General features: G+C 36.1%; 1 protein-coding gene and 1 pseudogene across 2 annotated transcripts in view; one reads left to right on the forward strand and one right to left on the reverse strand.

Moving 5' to 3' along the window:
- Positions 1-369: 369 nt before the first annotated feature.
- Positions 370-24,018, reverse strand: part of LOC149231468 (agamous-like MADS-box protein AGL11) — a 454,736-nt gene continuing 431,087 nt past the window's right edge. For both annotated transcript variants that reach the window (XM_089376313.1, XM_089376312.1), the window contains exons 6-8: positions 924-965; positions 759-832; positions 370-665 (exon numbers count right to left, since the gene is read on the reverse strand). In XM_089376313.1, coding sequence (XP_089232439.1) covers positions 614-665; positions 759-832; positions 924-965 — 168 coding nt within the window. In that variant the 3' untranslated portion in view covers positions 370-613. The remainder of the gene's footprint in view (positions 666-758; positions 833-923; positions 966-24,018) is intronic.
- Positions 20,291-22,790, forward strand: LOC149231469 (uncharacterized; annotated as a pseudogene).

Here is a 24,018-nt window from a genome sequence, read left to right on the forward strand (position 1 = left end):
AATAAAATCCCAACAACATACTAAATGACAAAAAAACTTATACAAAATTATATTTCGTGCTAATGTGGATGCATGTTATAGTATTCATTTTATGTTAAACAATTATAAATGTCTGCGTCTATTAGGGAAGAGATCAATAACTAATAGATCAATACCTACATCATGGAATTAGAGAGAATTAAGATTGTTAATTGGTGATCTCCCCTGTGATGTACCAACTTCATATAACAAATGCTTTATTCGTTTGTCACGTGTTTCTTACCCATAAATTCACATTTTCAAAAAAACAAACCATTTTAATTAGGAGTCAAACCATTTTAAGCAAGTATATATAATAAGATGCCATATAAACTACTAAGATGCCATATATACCGAGATAAGTTTGCATGGATTTATTTGTGTCTTATAAGAACTCAATTAATCTGAACATCAGTTAACGTGAAATGATGTTTCATGAAGAAACCAATACCGTATATGGGTACTCAAAGACATTAAAATCCACAACAAAAATAATTAAGATATGTATGATCGTCTCAAAGAACGTTTCATCTTGTTAGTATGAACTTTTGTACTCTTGGTATGGGTGGAGAAGTAGCCAGGAATGGTCGTTTGATCAGAAATTAGAGATATCAGTTTTGCCATCTCCTCTCGCCCAAGAGGGCTCGCTAGGTACCAATATAGAGCTCAAATTAGAACAAAAAAGGGGACAAAGGAACGAGAATAATAAAAAATAATAATGGTAGCGTTAGTATGCATACCCAAGATGTAAATTAGTTTGGTGTACCGATGCGTTTTCCAGTGCTGAAGTGAAAGAATTTCCTCTAATTCCCAACTGCCACACAAGTATCAGCTTATATATAGATCCTTGAACAGAGAATTATAATCGTCAGAATAACATTTCCGAGTTTCAGGAAAACTGGTACCTTGGATTCGAGTTTCTTATTCTCCTCGGCCAAACAGATTACCTATTACAGCAATGACCAAGACAGAAACTTTCAGTTCTCTGGATAATAGCTCATTATATTATTATTGTGAAATACTAGCAAAAGGGACTAGAAGATTTCATGGTTCTCATAAATGTTCGTTCCATGGTTTAGTGCTCAGAAGGGAAGGCAAAGCTGTAGTAGCAATCATGATCCGGTGGCCTATTTGCACTAGTTATATCAAGTTTAAGAGCTTTAGATCTTTAAAGCGTTATTTCTGTCCCGATGCCTCTTAATAAGAATCATTAGGTGTAAAGTAGTTGTTATGTGGTTTAGAATGCATTAAGTTTTGGGTTACAATTTTATGGGAGGTGATGAGAATGAAATTCACTACTATTCCATCTATTCCATCCATTTATAAACTACTATTCCATCTATTCCATCCATCTATTCACTACTATTCCATCTATTCCATCCTTTTAGTGTTAGAGGCGGCAGGTTTCTAAAACATGTGAGGACTCGCTCTTCAACATTAGCAGAGTATGTGGAAAGGACAAAACACCACATATACATTGAAGATGCTTGAGTCATTGCTAAGATAAATCATTTCCATCACCATAAGTTTAGGGAAGCTATAGAGATTGAAAGGAGGCCAAACAATCTGAATAGATACGTTGGCTCGGAAAATTAGCAGTTGTTGGATCCCTGCCATTTCTTCTTTTATATATATATTTTTCTTAATTTTAATTATTTATTTGTATTTTTATCTTAAACATTAATAAACGATTAATTATTTTATTATTATTGATTTGGTTAGTTAACTAATTAATTAATTTATTATTATCATTATTTATTTTTTTAAGTTTTACCATTTATTATATTTATTTATTTTTAAGTTTTTGGAATTAAATGTTTTGATTATTTAAGTTTGAAACAAATATTATTTTTATTTTATTATATTATTATATTGGTTTTATTAATTGTTTTATTGTTTTGATTATTTAGGTTTGACATAGATATTATTTTTATTTTTATTTTTAGATATTCATTCATTAAAATTTCCTTTTTATGTTAATTATTTTAGTTAATTCAATATTAACAATTATATTCTAACAATTATTTTTTATATTAAAATATTATTTATTTAGTCAAATCTAACTGTTATATTACAACAACTAATTTTTTTTATCTTCATCTATTTAACTTGATGCCAAGATCTTGTTCTTTATCGAAAGTTTTCTTACTTTTCATAATATGATCACAGAGGCCTAAATTCAATAATTTCAAAATTGTTTAGTACTCAACCTTCTTTATCGTTTTGAAAGTAGTCTTTCCTGCTTCATTTACAAAACATATAACAACAACAATGATACAATAGCACTAGGAAATTCCTTTTTGTTTGTGATGCATCCTTTTGGATGTTGGCAATCATTGCTGAGTGGAGGGCATGTACATAATTCTATCTATTGCAATAGTTCACTCCAATGTAATTCCTTTGATGTTACAATAATTCGTTGCAATATTTTTTTTTTTATAATTTCAATTTCAATTCTGGCTAAGATTTCGTGAAGTGGAAGAGAACATCTTCATGGATCCAAACATTGAGTACATGTTGTTGCCTAAGGACATCAACCATGTATAGTGTAGTGATGTCTTCCAAGAATGTCCCCATCAACATGGATGTGATGATCTTCGGTGGTCCCTTCTTTTCAAGGTAGATGTAAAAATGTAAAAATAAAAAATGTAAGCATGTTTGAAACTAATTGTTACATAAATAACATCCCTTTGTACTTGTGTAATATAGAGGTGTGCATTTCAAGAAAAAGTTAATTGAATGGAAAGTTGTATTAGGGGATACATACCCTCCAAGAGTAAATGAAGTAGCACAATGTGCATAAGCATATTATTACAAGTAATCCCTACTATTAAACCAATAACAATATCAATCCCATTAAAGTATTTGTATTATACCTACGACATTTGTAAATGCATTAGGATTTATTTGCATCCCAAACCTTCTATTTTAGGTTCGCTAGATAGAGTTTTCCACATAAAGAGTGGTCAAGCCAAAGCAAGAGAGCTCAACCTCCCAGTGTCTCATTCTCTTTAGAGGTATTTGTTGAAGGGTCCCTTAACTAAATTATCAATTAGATTTTTCCTCCATGGAAACTTACCTTGTTTTTTGATCACTCCACATGCTTAGATGCTTGATTAGATAATGTAAAGGGCGCTAAAATGATAAAGCGAATCTTAAAGAATGAGCTTCCATCTATAAAACCAATAGTTCAGCCTCATCTAGAGTTGTACAAGCTTCAATGTGAAACAACATCTTTGGAGACGTCGACATGCTAATAAGTCCATAGGCCTCATCCCTGTAGTTGAGATACCTATTTTTTTACAGTTGATGTTGGATCAACTTCCATAGCCATTGTTATTAGGTACAAACATTTGCATCTCGGTTGATTCAAAACCTTACTTTCCACTTGAAATATTTTTGTGGCATGAGAAGAATTGTTGATGAGAACTTCAATCTTTCTCACTGCATCTTCCTCTTGAACCTACAAATAAAATGCTTATGCATTTTCTCCTGGCAACAACCTTTCTTTGATACCATGTAAAAGTTTCACAGTGAACCTAGCTAATAGAGAAATCACACAAAGCTTGCAAGAGAAAAAAAAGAACAGAGACAAGCTTGAGAGAGAAAAAAAAATTGATTAGAATGAGTAAAAACTTACATAATGTGCTATAAATGGCTGAACTAATGAGCCATAGTCGTGAATCTAGAGAGATGTGGAAATATCCATGTTTATGGAAATGTCCATGTAACTGACGAAACATCTTTGATAAGGAGGAAACATTTCCAATTATGAAACATCTCCAATAGATTATATTTCATGGATTATCGCATCTTCGATGCATTCAATAAATTCATACTCAAATATAAAAAAAACAAGGTTTGGGCTTTTGAGGGCTTGAGATGCTAAAGAGAGAGAATTATTCTTCTTACTTGTCAAAAAATCATGAAATTTCTGTATATTATTATTTCTTGAAATGTTAGAATCCTCTCCAATCTAACTCATCATGTTGAAAGTCCACATAAATTATTCCTCTTCAAAATACATTATAACTAATGGGTTTGAGAAAGCAACTTGAGAACTTTTTGAGAGTGGTTCAACATGACTTGCAAAAGATTTAAAATTACATAAACAATTGCACCAAATCACTATCTAATTCAACAAATAATATAAAACATATATATTATTTAATTTAATTTAAATATAATCTATGATGAAATTGATACCAAACAATTCATTAAAACTCAATACAAAATTTATATCAACAAAAACCTATTATTGTATTTATAATAAAACTAACAAAATTATATATAATACATAATATTTAAATAAAGTATAACAATTTTTTTTGTCACTCAAAATAGATTCATTATATTATTAGGAAAGAGTTTCTTACATTTTGGTGGCCTTCGACTCTCCCTGCTTCACTCCAACGAGATTTGTTAGCGAGGAGAGTTGGAAAAAACATAAGAGGTATGCCCAGTCATTACATGTATCCCATGGACAAAATGGTCAAATGTTCTAAAAAACATACAAAACTAAAACACAGCCTGCGAATTTCATCTTAAGGAGGGGGGTTCTGAGCTTGATTACCAATATTAGCTGGATTCCCACAATCTTCATGCATATGATAATCAATATGGGCTAGGCACGCTTCAATTTCATCCATCCTTTCATTGTTGTTGCGTTGACTGTGCTTCATGGCAACCAGTTGTTCTAAGATCTCATTCTGACTAAAATGCACATCATTGATATATGCCATGATATCATTCATGTCCTTGTACCTATGCCCACTAAGTATGTCCAGGTTGGCCTAGACGTCTCAAATTTGTTCTGCAATTGTGTCCAGAGAAGGTGGTTGTTCCACACATCCTGGTGAATGTGCTAGGGCGTGGGCAACCTCCCCTCCCACGTCGACACCTCCTGCCTCTTCCTCATTGAGGTATTCTAATCTAAATTAGATCATTATATTTTTTCATTGATCTCGACGCATATGGAGTGGAAAAACTAGAGGAATTAGGTCATGGCACCATTTTTACTGGCGGGACCCAGTTTGGTGAAACAAGGTTTGAAACTTTCTGGGAGCATTTTGAGGCATCAAACGATTTTTTTTGGGGGGTAAAACTTCACTACTTCAACAAACACCTTTTCATGTTATTCTACACACAGAGAGCTTTCCAATAGTGTAAGAAGTGCATCAATCGAAGTCTGTATGCAAAAGTTATACCACCCAGAAGTTGACCTTCCTATTTTCACACCTATAGTTTGGGAGAATGTCACATCAACCCCCATTATTCATGGAAAATGGGCTAGCCACGTCTTTGTGATGTAAATTACTCTAGAAGAGTCTATTTTGTAACTCTAGTTAAGAGTTGATGTCGTCAAACTTAACCACTATTAGGCTATTGGGTTGTGTTATAACCATGCCAGTAGGAGGAAGAGGCATTCCATTCTTTTGAGAGAATTTTGTTCCATAGTTGAGAAAAGATAACTAGGAAAGATAGGAGGTAGAGCACATAGAGAGGATTTATGCATTGTAGCAGTCAACGGGCCACAAACATTACTTCTTTGTACCTGCAGCCGCATTTCCAATCAGAGAAAGAGAACGAAGCAGCCTCACCTTCCAGTTGGGTTTTCTCCCGAAAGGGTTTCCCAGAGAGCATATCTATTGTCTTGTGTGTGTGTGTGTGTCTATTTTGTCGTTCTCTATTTTTTTGCATAATTTCCATTCGCATGCATGCACTAATTACAATTAAATCCAAAAATATTAAAGTTTAATAAACTGTAATAGTGTATAATTTTCAAAGTTTTGATATAATATTATTAGATATGTTGTGATGAATTGTCCAGTGGTATATCCATGGAAATTTACGGATCATTTGGTATCAGAACATGTTTCTTTGGGTGTTTTGTGGAGATTGTAGGGATCTAGATTGGTGGGGCCGAAAATCATAAAACCCTAATCATGGGCGACCAATCTGTAAGTGAACCTTGTGATCCTGTGGAGGTGAGGTTTTCACAGCTTGAAAAAGAAGTTGTGGATATATACCGCAATGTAAACCTCCTCATGGTAGCCCTAAGCAATAATATAGGGATATTTGGAGAATACGGGGGTTCAAATGCAAAGGAAAAATCAGAAGGGGGATCGAGAGATCGAGAAGACATGGAGAACCAGACAAAGAAAGAACCTAGAAAATATCAACCCAGTTCGAGTGTCATGAAACAATCCCTATTCAAAATGGAAGAAAAATTCGATATTAAGTCATACCACGACGATCTCGACGCTCTGAAGCTAAGCTATTGGTTGGAACAACTGGAAGTTTATTTCAGTGTCCATCAAATCGAGGAAGGGCAAAAGGTCTCACTCATGTGGCTGAAATTAGAGGGCCATGCATTGACTTGGTGTGAGAGCCACACAAAAACCCTAAGGTTGAATGGAGAACCTCCAGCGACTAAGTGGGAGAATTTAAAACCCTCATTAAGTCACGGTTTTATCCCATTGGGTACGTGGAGGACCAGCGGATCCGGTGGCATTACTTCTTGAAAAAGTTGGGCCAAAGCGTGCAGGAGTACACCACACAATTTAGAAAGATGACTATAATGTTGGGTATCTCTCCAAAGAACCTAGTTGTACTCCTCAAGTATTTGGGGTTTCTGCACCGCCATTTGCGTGAGCAAGTGATGCTGTTCAAGCCAAAATCAGTGGATGAGGCTTGTGTACGGGCACAGTACTTGGTGAACATGGGCCTGAAAAGAGTGTAATCAAGTGGATTGAAGCAGAAGGAGCAACTAGAAGATTATAAGGAGGGGAAGAAGAAGAAAAAAGGGGGAAAAGATAAAAAGATTAAATTCATAACACACCAGCGCAAAGATCGTAGAAAGCAGTGCAACATTGATGGCCATACAGAGGAGAAGTGTTGGAAGTTGCACCTAGATCCAAACCCGAAGAATAAGAAGAAAGATAATTTAAGAAGAAGAATCTCATGGCCACTGATTCGAGCAACCAAGTTGAAATTAGTTCAGACATGGATGAGAATATTGTCTATACATCAGTGCAAAAGGAGGTGAATCTGAGTAGCCTTCAGCAACAAGAAGAGAAAGAAATGACCAAACTCTTCCATATAAAGATACAAGTCAAGAAGACAAAGATTGATGCTATGTTTTACTTAGGATCACAAATGAATCTCATTGCAGCAGAGTTGGCCAAGAAGTTGGGGCTGGAAGCTCATGACCATCCAAACCCATATCTACTGGGATGGGTAAATAAGGATGTAGAGCTGAAGGTAACAAAATAGTGCAAAGTTAGATTTGCCATTATTGTTGATTTTATTGGTGACGTAGATCTGGATGTGGTTCCCCTTGATGTTTGTGGAGTCATGTTTGGTAGTCTATACATGTACATGCATGATGCAATATTCATGAGCAGAGCTAACTAGTACCGGCTCAGGCAAGTCAAGGATAGAAAATTGTTCATCATCAACGCAGACAAAGGCAAGTCAAAAATTTCATTGGTAAGTGTCAACCACTCCAAGAAATTGATCACTTCCAGCAAAAAGTATGTTTTATTGTTTTTAAGAGAAATTCAGTCTAAAGAGGAGTCAATAAGAGGCAAGGGATGCCCAGAGGGGTGTACTAAGAAACAAAAACAACAATTGGAGGAGTTGTTGCGGGCATACAAGGATGTGTTTCAAGAACCTAAAGGGTTACCACCTAAGAGAGAAGTGGTGCATGATATCCAACTATTGACAGACCCCTGATTGCCAAATATTGGGTTGTACATAAAATTTATTATAGAAGCAAGTGAGGTGAAGAAACAGTTGCAACAGTTGCTAGAACAGGGTGTCATTCAACCGAGTACATGACCATGTGGGTCACCGGTCATCATTGTGCCAAAGAAGGATGGGACTTGGTGGATGTGTATAGATTACAGGACGTTGAATAAAATCACGCTAAAGAACATATACCCCATTCCGAGAATAGACGATCTGCTAGATCAATTGCAACAAGAAAAGTACTTCACCAAGTTTGACTTGAAGTCTGGATATCACCAGGTTCGAGTCAAAGAAGAAGATACATGGAAGATTGCCTTCAAAACCAGATAAGGTTTGTATGAGTGGTTAGTTATGTCATTTGGCTTATGCATTGCACCAACTACACTTATGAAATTAATGAATGATGTACTATGTCCTTTTATAGATTCATTTGTTATTGTCTATTTTGATGATATACTGGTATATAGTGCTATCTGGGAGGAGCATATGTGACATTTGATGCAAGTGTTGGAAACAATGAAGAAGCACCAACTGTTAGCAAATCTCAAGAAGTGTGAGTTTGCGCAACATTCCTTGGTGTATTTGGGGTATGTGATCGGTAGAGGAGAACTGAAGATAAATCCTTCTAAGATGGTGACCATCATGAAATGGTCAGTGCCTACTAATGTTTCTGAGATTAGGAGTTTCAATGGGGCAGCACAATCCCTGAGGATGTTCATAGCCTCATTTTTAGTGGTAGCAGCACCGCTCCATGCCATAACAACGAGTGGCAAGAGTTTCCGGTGGGGAAAAGGTCAGCAGAGGGATTTCGAGGAGCTAAAGAAGAAGATCATTCAAACACCATTTTTGGTATGACCAAGCTTGCAACGACCCTTTGAAGTGGAGACAAATGCGAGTGGGTATGCTATGGGAGTTGTCTTGATGCAAGGAGGAAGGCCCACTTACTACCATTCTGAAGTATTTCATGGGGAAATTATTAACCGCCCTACATACGATAAGGAGCTCTATGCCATGATGAAGTTGTGAAGAAGTGGAAGCACTATCTGATGGGAAAGGATACACAAATCCACACATATCATCAGTCGTTAGAGTACTTGCAGGCCCAGAGTAAGCTACAATAGACCATGCATTACAAGTGGATGGGGTTTTTACATCAGTTTGATTTGGTGATCAAGTATAAGAAGGGTAGCACAAACAAGTTAGCCGATATGATTTCAAGCCTACCCACATTAAATATTATAGCTTTGGGGACTCTTATGCACATGGAGCCATTCACTAATGATGCATATAGAGAGGAATATTCAAAACAATATCAATAGTTGCAAAGTCAGAGTCATGTGCACGATGGCGACAACACCGTTGACTATCATCTCCAGGACAAGTTACTCTACAGGTTGGATAAGCTACGTCTTCCTAAAGGTGAGCGACTGTAGATTATTAGAGAGGCTCACACCTCCAAGGTTGTAGGGCACTTTGGTGTAGGGAAGATCGTGGCTAACTTTGCAAAGGTATGTGTATTGGCCCAAGATGCAAGAACAAGTAGCTAGGTTCATAAGAAGATGCATGCTTTATTGTACTAGCAAGCCTAGCAACAAGAAACAAGGTCTATATCATCCCTTACATGCACCTACTCATCCTTGGGAGAGAATTTCCATGGACTTTGTGGGAGGTTTACCAACAACCAGGAAGGGACATGACTACCTGTTCGTGGTAGTTGACAAGTTCAACAAGATGTGTGTTTTGATGCCCTGTAAAAAGACCATCATCGAACAAGAAGTAGCAAACTTGTTCTTTGGACAGGTGTTGGTGCACTTTGGGATACCAAGGAGAATCATTTCAGATAGAGACACAATATTTTTCAGTGCATTTTGGACTACATTGTGGGAGAAGATGGACACAAAGTTGAAGAGATCTACAACATTCCATCCATAGACAGATGGAAAGATAGAAGTAGTCAACAAGACATTGGTGCAACTTCTGATGGGATACAACCAGAAGCATCCGAAGACTTGGGATGAAAATATAGTATATATACAACATTCTTATAACATAGCAGTCCACACTTGTACAGGAAATTCTCCATTTGAGACTTGTTTTTGATATTTTCGATCTTACAGGAGATGATTTGGGACCTGAAAATTTATAGAGAAGATCAGGCATATCCATCTACAGGTATAGGAAACACTGCAGAAGTCGCAGGAGAAGTATAAGGCTAGGCATGATCATCACTAAATAGAGAAATCATTCAAGGTGGGAGACAGAGTATGGCTACAATTGAACAATGAGAGGTTGCAGGGGCTTGGTAAGAAAATCAAGGCTCTAAGGTATGGTTCCTTTGAGATACTGGAAAAGGTGGGTGATGATTCCTATAAACTCAGTTTACCACCATATATGTGCATTTAATCAATTGTGAATGTAGATAATTTGAAACTCTATGAGCCTTCTATGCTAGATCAGGAAGAGGAACAAGTCCTACCTTCTGTGGATGATTTGGCACCAAACGCTAAGGAAAAGTTGACAAAAGATACAGTTTTGTAGAAGAGGTCCAGAACTATAAGGTAGGGGTAGCATGAACTTTGGTAGATTGGGTTGAAGAGAGAACTTCCAGGCAAAGCTAAATGGTACACCCGAGAGAAGGTGGAGGAAAACTTTACTCACGTAATTCAATAAAATATTTTGGGGACCAAAAGCCTCCCAAAATGGGGAGGTGTGATTCGAATTGGATCATTATATTGTTTTTCTTGCACCTCAATGAATTTGGAGCGGAAAAAAGGAGGAATCAGCTCATGGGACCGTTTTTACCGTGGGACCCAGTTTAGTGAAACGGGGTCTGAAACCTTCCAGGAGTGTTTTGATGCATCAAACGATGTTTTTTGGGGGTAAAACTTTTCCACCTTGGCATGCGTCGTTTCATGTTATTCTACACATAGAGACCTCTCCAACAGTGCAAGAAGCACGTCAACCAGAGTCTGTATGCAAATTTTGTTGGCATTATGATACAGGTATGACACAAGTGTTGTCCTTGATGGCAACTCACTCAGATGACAGATGACAGTTCACGCTCTCAGAATGAAGGAAAAAGAGATATACACAAGTTCCCTTTGACCCAGCCGCGTATATACGCGGGTTCGCCAACCAAAAGACGCGTATGCGTATACACACACTTTCACGCAAGGAAAGGCACGTACATGTTGGAGAACTTGGTTTTGGTCCATGGTATTGTGATCCATGGTATTGGTCCAAGGTATCTTGTCCGACGTGTTGACCCCAGGTATTTGGTCCAAGGTATTGGTTCTAAGTGGTTTTGGACCATGGTATTGAGTAAGGCCTAAGACTATAAAAGGAGGAGGAGATCATTAGGCCAGGGTGGAAGTGTGCAAGTGATGAATATCTGATGAAGTGTGAGATCTAGTATGCTGGTTATGGGTTTATGATGTTTTGCTTGATCTGAACCAAGGGTGCATCTATGCAGTTGATGAAGGTTGATGGACCGGGATCATGAAGACTAAAATGCATTATCATTATATGGTATGATCATGAATAGATCTGAATATTGACGCTTGTATTATCCTTTATATCTTATGTTTTGTGTATATCTGAAGTTGAAATTGCAGCGAAGGTATAAGTAATTATTTTCAGATCTGTACGCAGGTTCCCTTTGGTGAGACAGCGTATACACGCTGGTTCGACATAGCCAAGTAGCGTATACATTATGAGATTTGATATTTGAGGTTGCTGTTGGTTCTAGTGGTTGTTGTAGAGTTCTGGGTTCTGCTCTGTGTTCTGGTGACTGTGTTTTGATAACAGGGTTTCAGTGATTCAGTTGTTGGGTGATTCAAAAATTAATGATGCAGATATAGTTGATGGTTGTATTGCAGTGGTGATTGTTTTGTATTGATGGATCCAGTCTGAAAATTTATGAAACATGGTCCCTGGAAGAAAAGAGAAGGTTGTAGTCTACTGTAGGCCGATGCCTACGTACTAGTAAACATATTGGCTAGTACAAGAGCTAGGGGGTTGTAGCTCCCTTCCAGTAGTAGCTGGAGAACGAGAGAAGGTTGTAGCCTTCTACAAGTGGGTGCCTGCATACTGGCATGAGTCTGCACCAATACAAAATTGTAGAAAGAAGTTTCTTATTAAAAGGAAGATGGAAACAATTGCAGCAGGTGGTTTTCACCCACATTGGGTTTCCACCTTATATCATGGTGTTCATGTGTGCTTCTTATGTGTGATGATTTGTTCTGTTTTACTGCACATGTTCAATGTTTATATGGTTAATAATGTTCTGATGCACTCAATAAAGATCAACTAACTGAATCATAAGTTTACTGGATATACGTTAGTTGCATTAAACACAATTGCGTATACACGCGGGTTGCCTTAACTGAAGTAGCGTATATGAATCTCATAATGGAAATAAAAAGATTATTGATTTGCTAATACTGATTCACCCCCCTCCTCTCAGTATTATTTCCAACAATTGGTATCAGAGTAGGTCCTTTAGAAGAAGCTTGATCGCTTGAAGGAAGATCCATCAGGATGAGTAATCAAGAAAGAGAGGGAGCCATCAAACCACCAATCTTCGATGGGAGCAATTTTATGTACTGGAAGATAAGAACCACAACCTATCTACAATCACTTGGAATAGATATTTGGGAAATCGTGGAAGGAGGATATAACTATCCATCAACGATTCCTACAGATACGGTAGGTAGAAAGCAATATGAACTCAATGCCAAAGCTGTTACTGTCTTATTGGGAAGTTTGTCAAAATCAAAATTTGTCAAGGTCATGCAGCTCAAATCAACCAAAGAAATATGGGACAAAATCATTCTAAGCTATGAAGGAGATGATCAGGTAAAACGTGTTAAGCTTCAAACTCTCAGAATTCGGTATGAAACTCTTAAGATGCATAGTAATGAAAGCATAGCTAATTACTTCCTACGTATAGATAAGATTGTCAATTGTATGAAGAATTTGGGTGAAGAAATTAAGGAAATTGTCCTAGTTGAGAAAGTTTTGAGATCCTTGTCTGCTAAATTTGAATCCAAAGTGTCTTCCATAGAAGAAAAGGAGGATCTGCAGAAAATCACTATGACGCAGCTTCACGAAATCTTAACTTCTTTTGAGATGAGAAAAGGAGGACCATCAGATATGAGAGAAGCCGCATTTAAAGTATCAGCGAATGGAAAAGAAAAACTCAGTGAATTAGGATACATTTCAGAAGAAGAATATGAGGTAAATTTTGTCAAGAATCTTGAACGAGGATCTGGAAGGTTCAAAGGTAAGCTACCTTTCAAATGCTTTTCTTGTGGTAGAGTTGGTCACTACACTGCTATATGCCCTCATAACAAATTAAAGATGTCTGAAGAAGGTAATAGAAGTTATTATACTCATGGTAAAAGTAGTGACTCATCCAATAGTGATGAAGACATTAGACTTCTCATGGCATATGAAAATGAGGATGTAGAAACAGAAGAAGTTACCAGATTAAAAGATCAGTTGGAGATAGTAACCAGAGTAAGGGAGCAGCTACAGGATGTAGTAAAAGATTAGAGCATAACAATCCAGAGACTTGAATCTAAGATCCTCTCTCTAAAAGAAGATCTTGAAAAATCAAAGAAGCAGAATGAAGAAGCTCTTGAAGAACAAGAACATGAAGTGCTCAAATTAAGGCAACAAGTGGAAGAAGGAAGAAAAGCTGAAGAAAACATAAAGAAGCAATATCTGGAAAAGGAAGAACAACATCAGGTTGAGGTAAATATCTTAAAATGTAAATTAGAAGAAAAGGATAAACTGTTACGATTTCAAGACAGTACTAAGATTTTGGATGATATTCTTAGTAGTCAAAGATCCCCAGCTATCAAAACTGGTCTTGGTTTTTACGAAACTGTTGAAGGTGAATCTAGCTCACAAGGTGAGGAAAGGAATTCTAATGCAAAATCTGAAATGATCAACAAGGAGATAAGTGGTCAACCCCAGCAGCAACCAAGAAAAGAAATTCTTCAAAGAAAATCTTTTACTCCTAACTATGGAAGTGACAGACGGTTATTTCCTCCGATGAGTAATGTTGAATATTATGAATGTCAGAATCTTGGACATGTTGCAGCCAGATGTAGAAGAAGAATGCTTCAAGACCATCACACAGAAAGATCATCACGTTCCAGGAGCAAAATTCGGACACCAAAACAAAAGGATCATACATCATCACAATTCTAGGTATTGAAGAAGACAGAATTAGAGTCAGAAAGATGTGGCATAACTCAGTTAGCAGATATAACAGACACAGGGGAAACTGAAAGTGTAGACCTTCAGTATTCCAATTTGCATATGCAGATATTATGAATAGAAGTCGCGTATATACGCGAGTTGGAGGCTGCAGAGTCGCGTATATGGTGATTTGAAGAAAAAGAAACAGAGCAGGAAAAGAAGTCTGATATGGTTCGGTCATGTTGGTTGGCACAAGTTCAGGGGGAGCATATGCTTCGAATAATGCATTGTTGGCATTATGGTTAGAAGTCTTTGGTGATGATGCTTATTGATACATCTTGCTACTGATTGTTGATTGGCCAAGAGAATGGATTGCAGGTTACAGGTCTGGATGCTAGTGACAGATGCTTATGGTGCAGATCATATATGGTGTACGATAGTTGCTGATGACTATCATGGTCTTGTTTAGATTGTTGGTCATTGTTATAAAAGTCATGTATATCATTTGATGTAAAGGTCATGAAAAGACCCAATTTGTAACCCCACTTTGCATGGGAAGGATGATGTAATAATGTCTATTTCAGTCATGTATAAACATTTGGTATATCCCCACTTGGTTGGGTGGATGAGTTAAAATGGTGTATCCCCACTTGATTGGGAGATTGATGTATGTATGAGTCATTGGTGATAGGAAGGTCATACTCACTTAGTTGAGTTGTAGAGTCGTGTTATTCTCTTGAAAAATATTTTTGCAGACTCAGCATGTGCTCAGGGGGAGCATGGACGGATTGGTACATCTTGGCATGTACAAAGGGGGAGCTCAATCAGAGATTTCAACATGTACTCAGGGGGAGTATGGACAACAAAATGTATATCAAGGGAGAGAATATCTTGGTCCGCCCTTTGCCCTTGATGTCAAAGGGGGAGAGTGACTTGGTGTGGTTGTTGCCATCAAGTCCAAAGGGGGAGATTGTTGGCATTATGATACAGGTATGACACAAGTGTTGTCCTTGATGGCAACTCACTCAGATGACAGATCACAGTTCAAGCTCTCAGAATGAAGGAAAAAGAGATATATGCAGGTTCCCTTTGACCCAGCCGCGTATATACGCGGGTTCGCCGACCAAAAGATGCGTATGCGTATACATGCACTTTCACGCAAGGAAAGGCGTGTACATGTTGGAGAACTTGGTTTTGGTCCGTGGTATTTGGTCCATGGTATTGTGATCCATGGTATTGGTCCAATGTATCTTGTCCGATGTGTTGACCCCAGGTATTTGGTCCAAGGTATTGGTTCTAAGTGGTTTTGGACCATGGTATTGAGTAAGGCCTAAGACTATAAAAGGAGGAGGAGATCATTAGGCCAGGGTGGAAGTGTGCAAGTGATGAATATCTGATGAAGTGTGAGATCTAGTATGTTGGTTATGGGTTTATGATGTTTTGCTTGATCTGAACCAAGGGTGCACCTATGCGGTTGATGAAGGTTGATGGACCAGGATCATGAAGACTAAAATGCATTATCATTATATGGTATGATCATGAATAGATCTGAATACTGACGCTTGTATTATCCTTTATATCTTATGTTCTGGGTATATCTGAATTTGAAATTGTAGCGAAGGTATAAGTAATTATTTTCAGATTTGTACATGGGTTCCCTTTGGTGAGACAACGTATACATGTTGGTTCAACACAGCCAAGTACCATATACATTATGACATTTGATATTTGGGGTTGTTGTTGGTTCTAGTGGTTGTGGCAGAGTTCTGGGTTCTGCTCTGTGTTCTAGTGACTGTGTTTTGATAACAGGGTTTCAGTGATTCAGTTGTTGGGTGATTCAGAAATTGATGATGCAGATATAGTTGATGGTTGTATTGCAGTTGTGATTGTTTTGTATTGAGGGATCCAGTCTGAAAATTTATGAAACGTGGTCCCTGGAAGAAAAGAGAAGGTTGTATTCTACTATAGGCTGGCGCCTACGTACTAGTAAACATATTGGCTAGTACAAGAGCTAGGGGGTTGTAGCTCCCTTCTAGTAATAGCTGGAGAACAAGAGAAGGTTGTAGCCTTTTGCAAGTGGGTGCCTGCATACTGGTATGAGTCTACGCCAGTACAAAATTGTAAAAAGAAGTTTCTTATTAAAAGGAAGATAGAGACGATTGCAGCAGGTGGTTTTCACCCACATTGGGTTTCCACCTTATATCATGGTGTTCATGTGTGCTTCTTATGTGTGATGACCTATTTTGTTTTACTGCACCTGTTCACTGTTTATATGGTTAATAATGTTCTGATGCCCTCATTAAAGATCAACTAACTGAATCATAAGTTTACTAGATATACGCTAGTTGCATTAAACACAGTTGTGTATACACGCGGGTTTCCATAACTGAAGTAGCATATATGAATCTGATAATGGAAATAAAAAGATTGTTGATTTGCTAATACTGATTCACGCCCCCCTCTCAGTATTATTTCCAACAAATTTTATGCCGCTCAGAATTTGACCTTCCTGTTTTCACACCTATAGTTCGGGAGTGTCACGTTAGCCCCCATTATTCATGGAAAAGAGGCAAGCCACGTGTTGTTGATCTAAAGATTCTAGAAGAGTCTATTTTCTAACTCTAGTTAAGAGTTGATGTAGTCAAACTTAACCACTAAGGCTATCGCACTTTATTATAACTGGGCCATTAGGAGGAATAAACATTCCATTCTTTCGAGAGAATTTTGTTCCATAGATGAGCAAAGATAGCTAGGAGAGATAGGAGGTATAGAAAACAAAGAGGATCTATGCACTGTACAAACCCATGGGCCATAGGCATTGCTTCTTTATACCTGCAACCATATTTTCAAACAGAGAAAAAGAGCGAAGTGACCTCACCTTCCATCTAGTTTTTCTCCTGAAAGGGTTTCCCAGAGAGCATATCTTATGTCTTATGTGTGTGTGTGGTTATTTTGTCATTATCTATTTCCTTGCATAATTTCCTTTAGCATGCATGCACTAGTTATAGTTAAATCAAAAAATCTTAAAGTTTAATAAATTGTAATAGTGTATAATTTTCAGAGTTTTAATATAATATTATTAGATATGTTGTGATGAATTGTCCAGTGGAATATCAACGACAGTTTATGGATCATCTTCCCCCCTATCAACCCATGCACTAGGTTGTTCGCGACGTCCGCCACCGCGACGGGGCGCCCTCGTTGACATATCATTGTAGTTTCCCACACCAATTGTCTTCCCTTCCCAGACCACGCCCCATTGGCTAGACCCTGCCTTCCAACTGCCTGAAGTTGTGACTGACGAGACCACCGAAACCTCAGACTCAACACCACAGTAGCCCTGTGGCCACCAACCACCCCAACAATATCTCTGTTGGACCAAAGTATAAAAATTAAAATAAAAATATAAGTAAAAACAAGATAAATAGGCCAAACTTATGACAAATAGATAAAGGATAGGCCACCATTTACTATATTTGAATGGTCATCTTGGTACGTTTAGGCAAGGGTATACACATAGTTCTAATTCTACGGGGCATATTGATGTGATGTGATCACTTATTTCTAATTCGTTACTAAAATCTTTTTATATGGAGTATTTGATTCAAGCCAAATTCTCTCTACCTATAATAGAGATGATTCGAAATGAAATTCATGATTGTTTGGGAAATAATTTCATGAACCTGAAACTGAAAATTCTTACAGGTAAAAAATCCAATTTATACCCTAATTAAACTTATGAGAGTCCATCAAATTTGTACGCTAATTCAACTTATGAAATTCATGTAAACCATCAATGCATGAGTAATCAGGGGTGTTGCTAAGTCTGTTGAAAGTTTACAGGAAGTTTGACTCATCAGTATAGGAAGCTCAACGAGGGATGGATGACTATTCATGGCAAGCCAGGGTGTTAAAAGTTCTACGAGTATGGCCATATAACAAGGTGAAGATCTGGGAAGGACTAGGATGTATTCATTGCATCTGATGGTGTTAAAAGTTCTACAAGTATGGCCATATGTCAAGTTGAGGATCCGGAATAGTTTTAGCAGTAACAAATGAATTAGGACTTGGATGTATACAGTCAGGAACAAACCATGGTAGAATTCTTTTTAGCAATGTAAAAGACAAAATTTTATATTTTATAATATCCATATTTTTCACTCAAAATTTTAATCTCCAGAACAAAGGGTTAACATCAATATACAATATCGTTATTGTAATCCATTTTAGGAGAATAATGTACTATAGATGCAAAAACATTTACTAAAATTTCCTTCGGAAGTGTTTTTTATGTCTATTAAAGTTGGTTGATTTTGGAAATATTTGAAATCATATATATCTGTGTATATATATATATATATATATATATATATATATATATATATATATATATATATATATATATATATATATATATATATAAGTCAATTATTTGGCTTAGTTTTTATTATAAGTCAATTATTTGGCTTAGTTTTTATTAGTTAAATTTTGGAAATTGGATATCAAAATGTAGATAATATAGCATATTTTTATGAGTGAATACTGCAAATTTATTCTTTTTTGACAGAAAAAGCTAGGAATGTGAATCTCTCAATGTGTTAATTACCATAAAAAAATTTCATATTGATCTTCAGAATGTAGAATTTTCTTGGTGCTGACTTGAAACCCTAATGATGTGGATCTGACATTGAAATATCGTGATTACGTTTCTACGATTCAATATTTGTGCTCTCCAATTGTGATAGTATGCTCCCCATATGAGATTGAGTCTCAACACCACACTACTCCTTATGTTCACGATTTCCTTAGATCACCACATCCTTTTTACGAATATCTTCTAATATAATGTTTTGTAATTATTTTATTTCTTCCTTGATGGGATTTTGTATATCTTCCTTGACATTTTTCATTTCTTCCTTATTTTCATTCATCTTTTTTTCCATTTTATCCATCATTTATTTTTTAAGGTTTTTTATCAACCTAATAAATCCACCTTTCTCAACATACCACCATCCATTTCATTGAATTTATTCCCTAATTGTGAGAACTTAAATTCTAAGTATTGACTTTCTTCATAAGTCCTAAATGAGCCTTCAGGAAGTTTCATTGGTGTAGTACCTTTTGGATCTTTATTTGGGGCCATGTGAGAAAATAATAATAGTACTCCTCTTTATTAGAATTTCCAATCACCCAAAAAAATGGATCTTCTAATCAAAAGTTAAGTCACTTGTAAGTTACCGTTGTAGCCGCTACAACACCCCACAAATTTTTTAGTCTAAAATCCTAAAATTTGGGTCCCTCTTTCTTTTCAAGGTTTTGGTAGCATTCATGTGGATTTAAAATAATATTGTACTTACCTTATTAATTAATAATATTCTACTTAGCTTATTAACTAATTTAACGACTATTTTTCAACAGCTAATTCTAGTCAATGATGCATCCATACTATTTATTCCTTATGATCGATTGATTCTTCACCTTGTCCTGAGGATGGACTACATTAGTTGGTTCAAAACGTCAATCAAATACATGATTATGTGATTAGTCCAAAAGGCATATATCTACATTATGGATCACAAAAGTCTTAGATCTAACATGGTATAAACTCCTTTAATGACCTAGTTAACATCAAGGGCTATGGTTGTGCATATTTTCATGGAACACAATATACATGCTTGCCTAACTTGCTTCATCCTCATTATTAGGGTTTACAACATTTGCAGTCAATCAATCTTGCAAAGGATCTTTCGGCACTGAATATCCATTTATGTCTATATAGGTTAAAGGTATTGTTTTTCTAAGCAATTTCTAGGACTATACTTATGTGTTCCCTTGTGCGTCTAGGGCTTGGAAAAGGATGCAACCAAACTAGAAGGCATATCGCCACTAGCAATAACTCTTCATGGGAAGCATATACTATTAGGTCAGCAAGATTAGAAGATGCATCATGTTCCACCAGTAATTCAATCATGGCATGGTGCTACAAAAATCAAATTAGCTTCATCCATACGTGATTTTATGGGAATTTAATTAGGTTGAATTAGATGGGTTCAGAGAGAAAAACGACATTTTAATTCCAATTTTGCAGGAACTTCTTGAAAAATGACAAAAATTGTTTGTTTGTGTCCTTTCTCTAACCAGACAACTAGAAATTTAGATTGCACAGTAGTTTGAAGCACAAGGTTTTGGTATTGGTGCAAAGTGCGTTGTGATCTCAGACATGACAACATCAACTTCACAAATGGATACTACCATCAATAGAATATTAGACCTTTTCATTTCTTTCTCTGATGTATTGACAGATAAAATCATGCTGGAAAATCCTAAAGATGTTGATCTCAATGCTAGAGCTTAGGCACTCAATTCCTGTGCTTCAAAAGTTATCAATTATCGGTATTCAAGTAGGGTGATTTGATAGTCTACAACAAATAGGAAAAAGAAGAATATGTAAGGTTTAAAGGCCACTCATCTGAATATATGCTCATATATCAAGACATAACAAATTTTGGAAATATGGGTACATTGATAAAAGATATGAAAAGGGAAACCAATTTGTAGTAGCCACGGGTTAAGAAAGCATTAAAAAGTATGACAGCTCATTAATGGACCTCCAAATAAGACATAAATTAAGGCCCATATGACCATATTTTGGCAAATTAAGCCTCTCTTTTTGCGTTAGATGACACTTTTTTATCTTTAATATGTTCATTAGGAAGGTGTAGAGATAAGTGCATATTATATGCCTAATATTATGTATATTTGTAGAATATTATGAGAATATTGGACAGATTATGAAGACTTCGAGGATGAGATAATCTACGAACTTGCTCCCTACTACAGGAGGACCAATGTTGAATAATAAATGAACATGATATGATGAAATTAATAAACAAATTTTGGAGCTCCAGTGATTGAGAAAATCTAGAAATGTGTTCCCTATCATTTAATGCAAATTCATAGTGTCGAGAACTAGATCCACTTTTTAAGGGATTTTGGAGGTGAAATCTGCCTCCTTTCAAGAAGAATGCTTCCTCATCACTTTGTATAAATACAAATTCGAATTTTCCTCTAGGGGCATGTATTTTTTAGTCTTCTTGTAGAGAAAGCTTGTTATTTAGTAGCTCCACTTTCATTTCTAGTAGGGATGTACTTTGATTGATTCAAATAAGGAAGTTAGGTTCCATTTTTAGCTTTTATAGTTTGGTTTCCTTTATAGGAATCTAATTATCCTTGGGATTTTCCATTCCAAAAGCCTCATAGCCCTCTTGTACAATTTCTTTATCTTCTTTGAATGTCTTTTTCACTTGCATCTCTTATTTCTGCATTTACTATTCATGCTTCTTTTGTTGTAGGTTATATTGGTTAAATGATTGAAGTGAGTTGTTTTGTAGGTTATTTACATAGTCACAAGCATGATGCATCCTTATAAAATCTTTGAAAATTCATATTCATCATTGAGCTACTTGGATTGATTTACTAGTTCACAAATCTAGAATTTCTAGAAGTAGTAATTTTATTCTATTTTTTAGAACATGTTAATGCGATTCATTTGAGTTAATAGGTTAGGCATTTGGTAGGTTAACTAGCTCACTAGTTCTAGAATTTCTGTTTTTTATAGTAGTAATTTTCTGCTATTTTTTAACACATGTTAACATGGGTATTTTTGAGTTATTCCACTTGGAATGAAATCCTAGGACATCTTACTTAATAATAAATATTTTCCCATCTCATTTTTATTTTATTTGATTGGGTATTCGAAAAGTCATCTCGAGGAGTAACAACCCTATAGCAGTTCTATAACAATTGTGTAGAAATTTGTTTTGAGGTATTCATTGCCCAAAGTCACTCCAAATTCATGATAGAGGTTATTTGTAGCCTACGAAAGCTATGAGGCCACTTTGTTTGAGATGCAACATGCTTAGGTCACCTTTTAGCTCTTACATTGCTTTCATCTTGAAGGTTGATTTCTGCAATTAGTTTAGATTTCCTTCCTGCAATTTACTTCATGTAAAGTGTGATTTCCTTCTTGCAATAATAATCCAGGACTTTCGTTTCCTGCAAAATATAATAGATTTCATTTCCAGTAAGATAGATTAGATTTTATTAATTTGTCATTATGATTTACTTTTTTCAAATCGAGTTGATGTCGTTTCTGCCATTTACTTTAGACTAGCAAAAGTAGAATATTTTCTTATTGTTATTTACCTTAGGATTGGCATCTTACCTAAATATTTTCTCAATTAAAGTTATTTCATTGTCTTCTTTCACTTTCATCAAAGGGAGTTATACTAGGAAAATGAAAGTGTCTACCGCACATACTGTGTTGACCCCTCTTATGTTTGTATAAACCCTAGGTTGATAATTAAGTCGATGGCCCCAGGAGTTTTAGCATACTTGTTGCAATACTGGGGTTCATCACTCATGGCTCAAGAAAAGGGGTGAAATGCATTTCTAACCAAGAAAAGAAAGTGTATATGCTAGCATAATTGACACATTCAAAAGAGATAACTAGAGGGGCATGGTACACATGCCAAATCGTCTATACAAAGTTCACTAGCATTGTTAAGCAATAGTGTTTGCAGTTCATCTTGTAGTAGGTTGTAGCCACTATTGAGAGTGTTGTTGATTTTATGAGAAAATTAGGGATATCAAATGTGGAATTGACAATTGAAGAGATGAAGAAAATACTGGTTATGATTTTACTATATGGTGATGTGGAAGAAGTGATAAGCACCAAAACTAGGGACTTTGCTACTATCCCCATAAACAAGCTTTGCTATAGAGGTTCCTAAGCTCAAATTCAGGAGTAGTTAGTATCTACGAACATTCCTTATGGATTTCCTGCCACCGATAACATTAGTCCACTAACAACTACCAGGTAGTCCGCCCATTAATAGCATTCTCCCTTGGCCTTATCACATGCTCCCTCTATGAATTACGATTACTCAAGGTTCATCTTCACTCCCCATATCGGAGTTTGCCTTATTATATGCGACCATCCATACATCATAATCATATGCAGTTGTGATTGTTTGCCTCCCCTATTATTGTGAAAAAATGTGATGGAGCATCCTTTCATTCACAAAATGCATGAGAATTATGAGATCGTCATGAAAGCCATTCAAGTAGCAAACAATTAAGCACTTATAAAAGATCAAGCTTTGTCTATGCCTTAATCTATTGAGATAATTGTACCTCAATCTATGGGTTTATAGTCAGCCAAAATCACATATATTTACAACACTTTCAAAAGGGGTCAAACAACGCAAATTGAAATAAAATTAATTAGTTTTTGGATCCAATGAAATCAATCTAGCATGGTCATATCATAGTCTAAATTACTTGAAGAGCGTACAAAGAAATTTTGAATATGTGGAAGAGAATTTTCCTCACAAGGAAGATACTGCAATGATTTTCAATTCGCATTTGTGGATTTTGTATCACATGGAGCATATGAATGTATTCGATTAATTGATGAGTTGATCCCTAATGTTTTAGAAAATGCGGATTTGACATTGATTATTTAAGAAAAGGAAAAGTCAACCAATGTTGTTCCAAACAACGTGGAGTTGAATCTCTTTGTTCCATAATATGGGAAGCTAATCTATTATGTTTAAGAAAAATAGAGTTGATCCATACTACCCCAAAAAACAAAGTTAACTCTAACTAAGACACAGAAAATAGGGCCAATTTTTAGTATCAAAATAAAGTGGCTGTGGAATCCCACTATTTTAGAAAATAGGCAATCAATTCTTACCATTCTAGAAAATCATAAGTATATTGTTTGAAAACTTGTGAAGGTGGGTCATCCCGTTTGAGTAAATTTGAAGGCCATCTATAAAAACAAAAATGAAGTCACTCCCAGTTCCTCAAGGAAGTATAAAATCTCACATTTAGTGGAGATTTAGGAGGAAAGTTACTGCGAATTATAGATTTATGTGGATGATGAGATGGAGTTTTGACTTTATTATTATGATATTGTGAAATTGGAATTTTCATTATCTTTTCATTCATCGTAGCTCAAAGAAGTTGCCACTT

This window comes from Pinus tabuliformis, chromosome J, assembly GCF_031772625.1.
Source record: "Pinus tabuliformis cultivar Carrire ecotype Pingquan chromosome J, CPIR1, whole genome shotgun sequence".
Classification (NCBI taxonomy): domain Eukaryota; kingdom Viridiplantae; phylum Streptophyta; class Pinopsida; order Pinales; family Pinaceae; genus Pinus; species Pinus tabuliformis.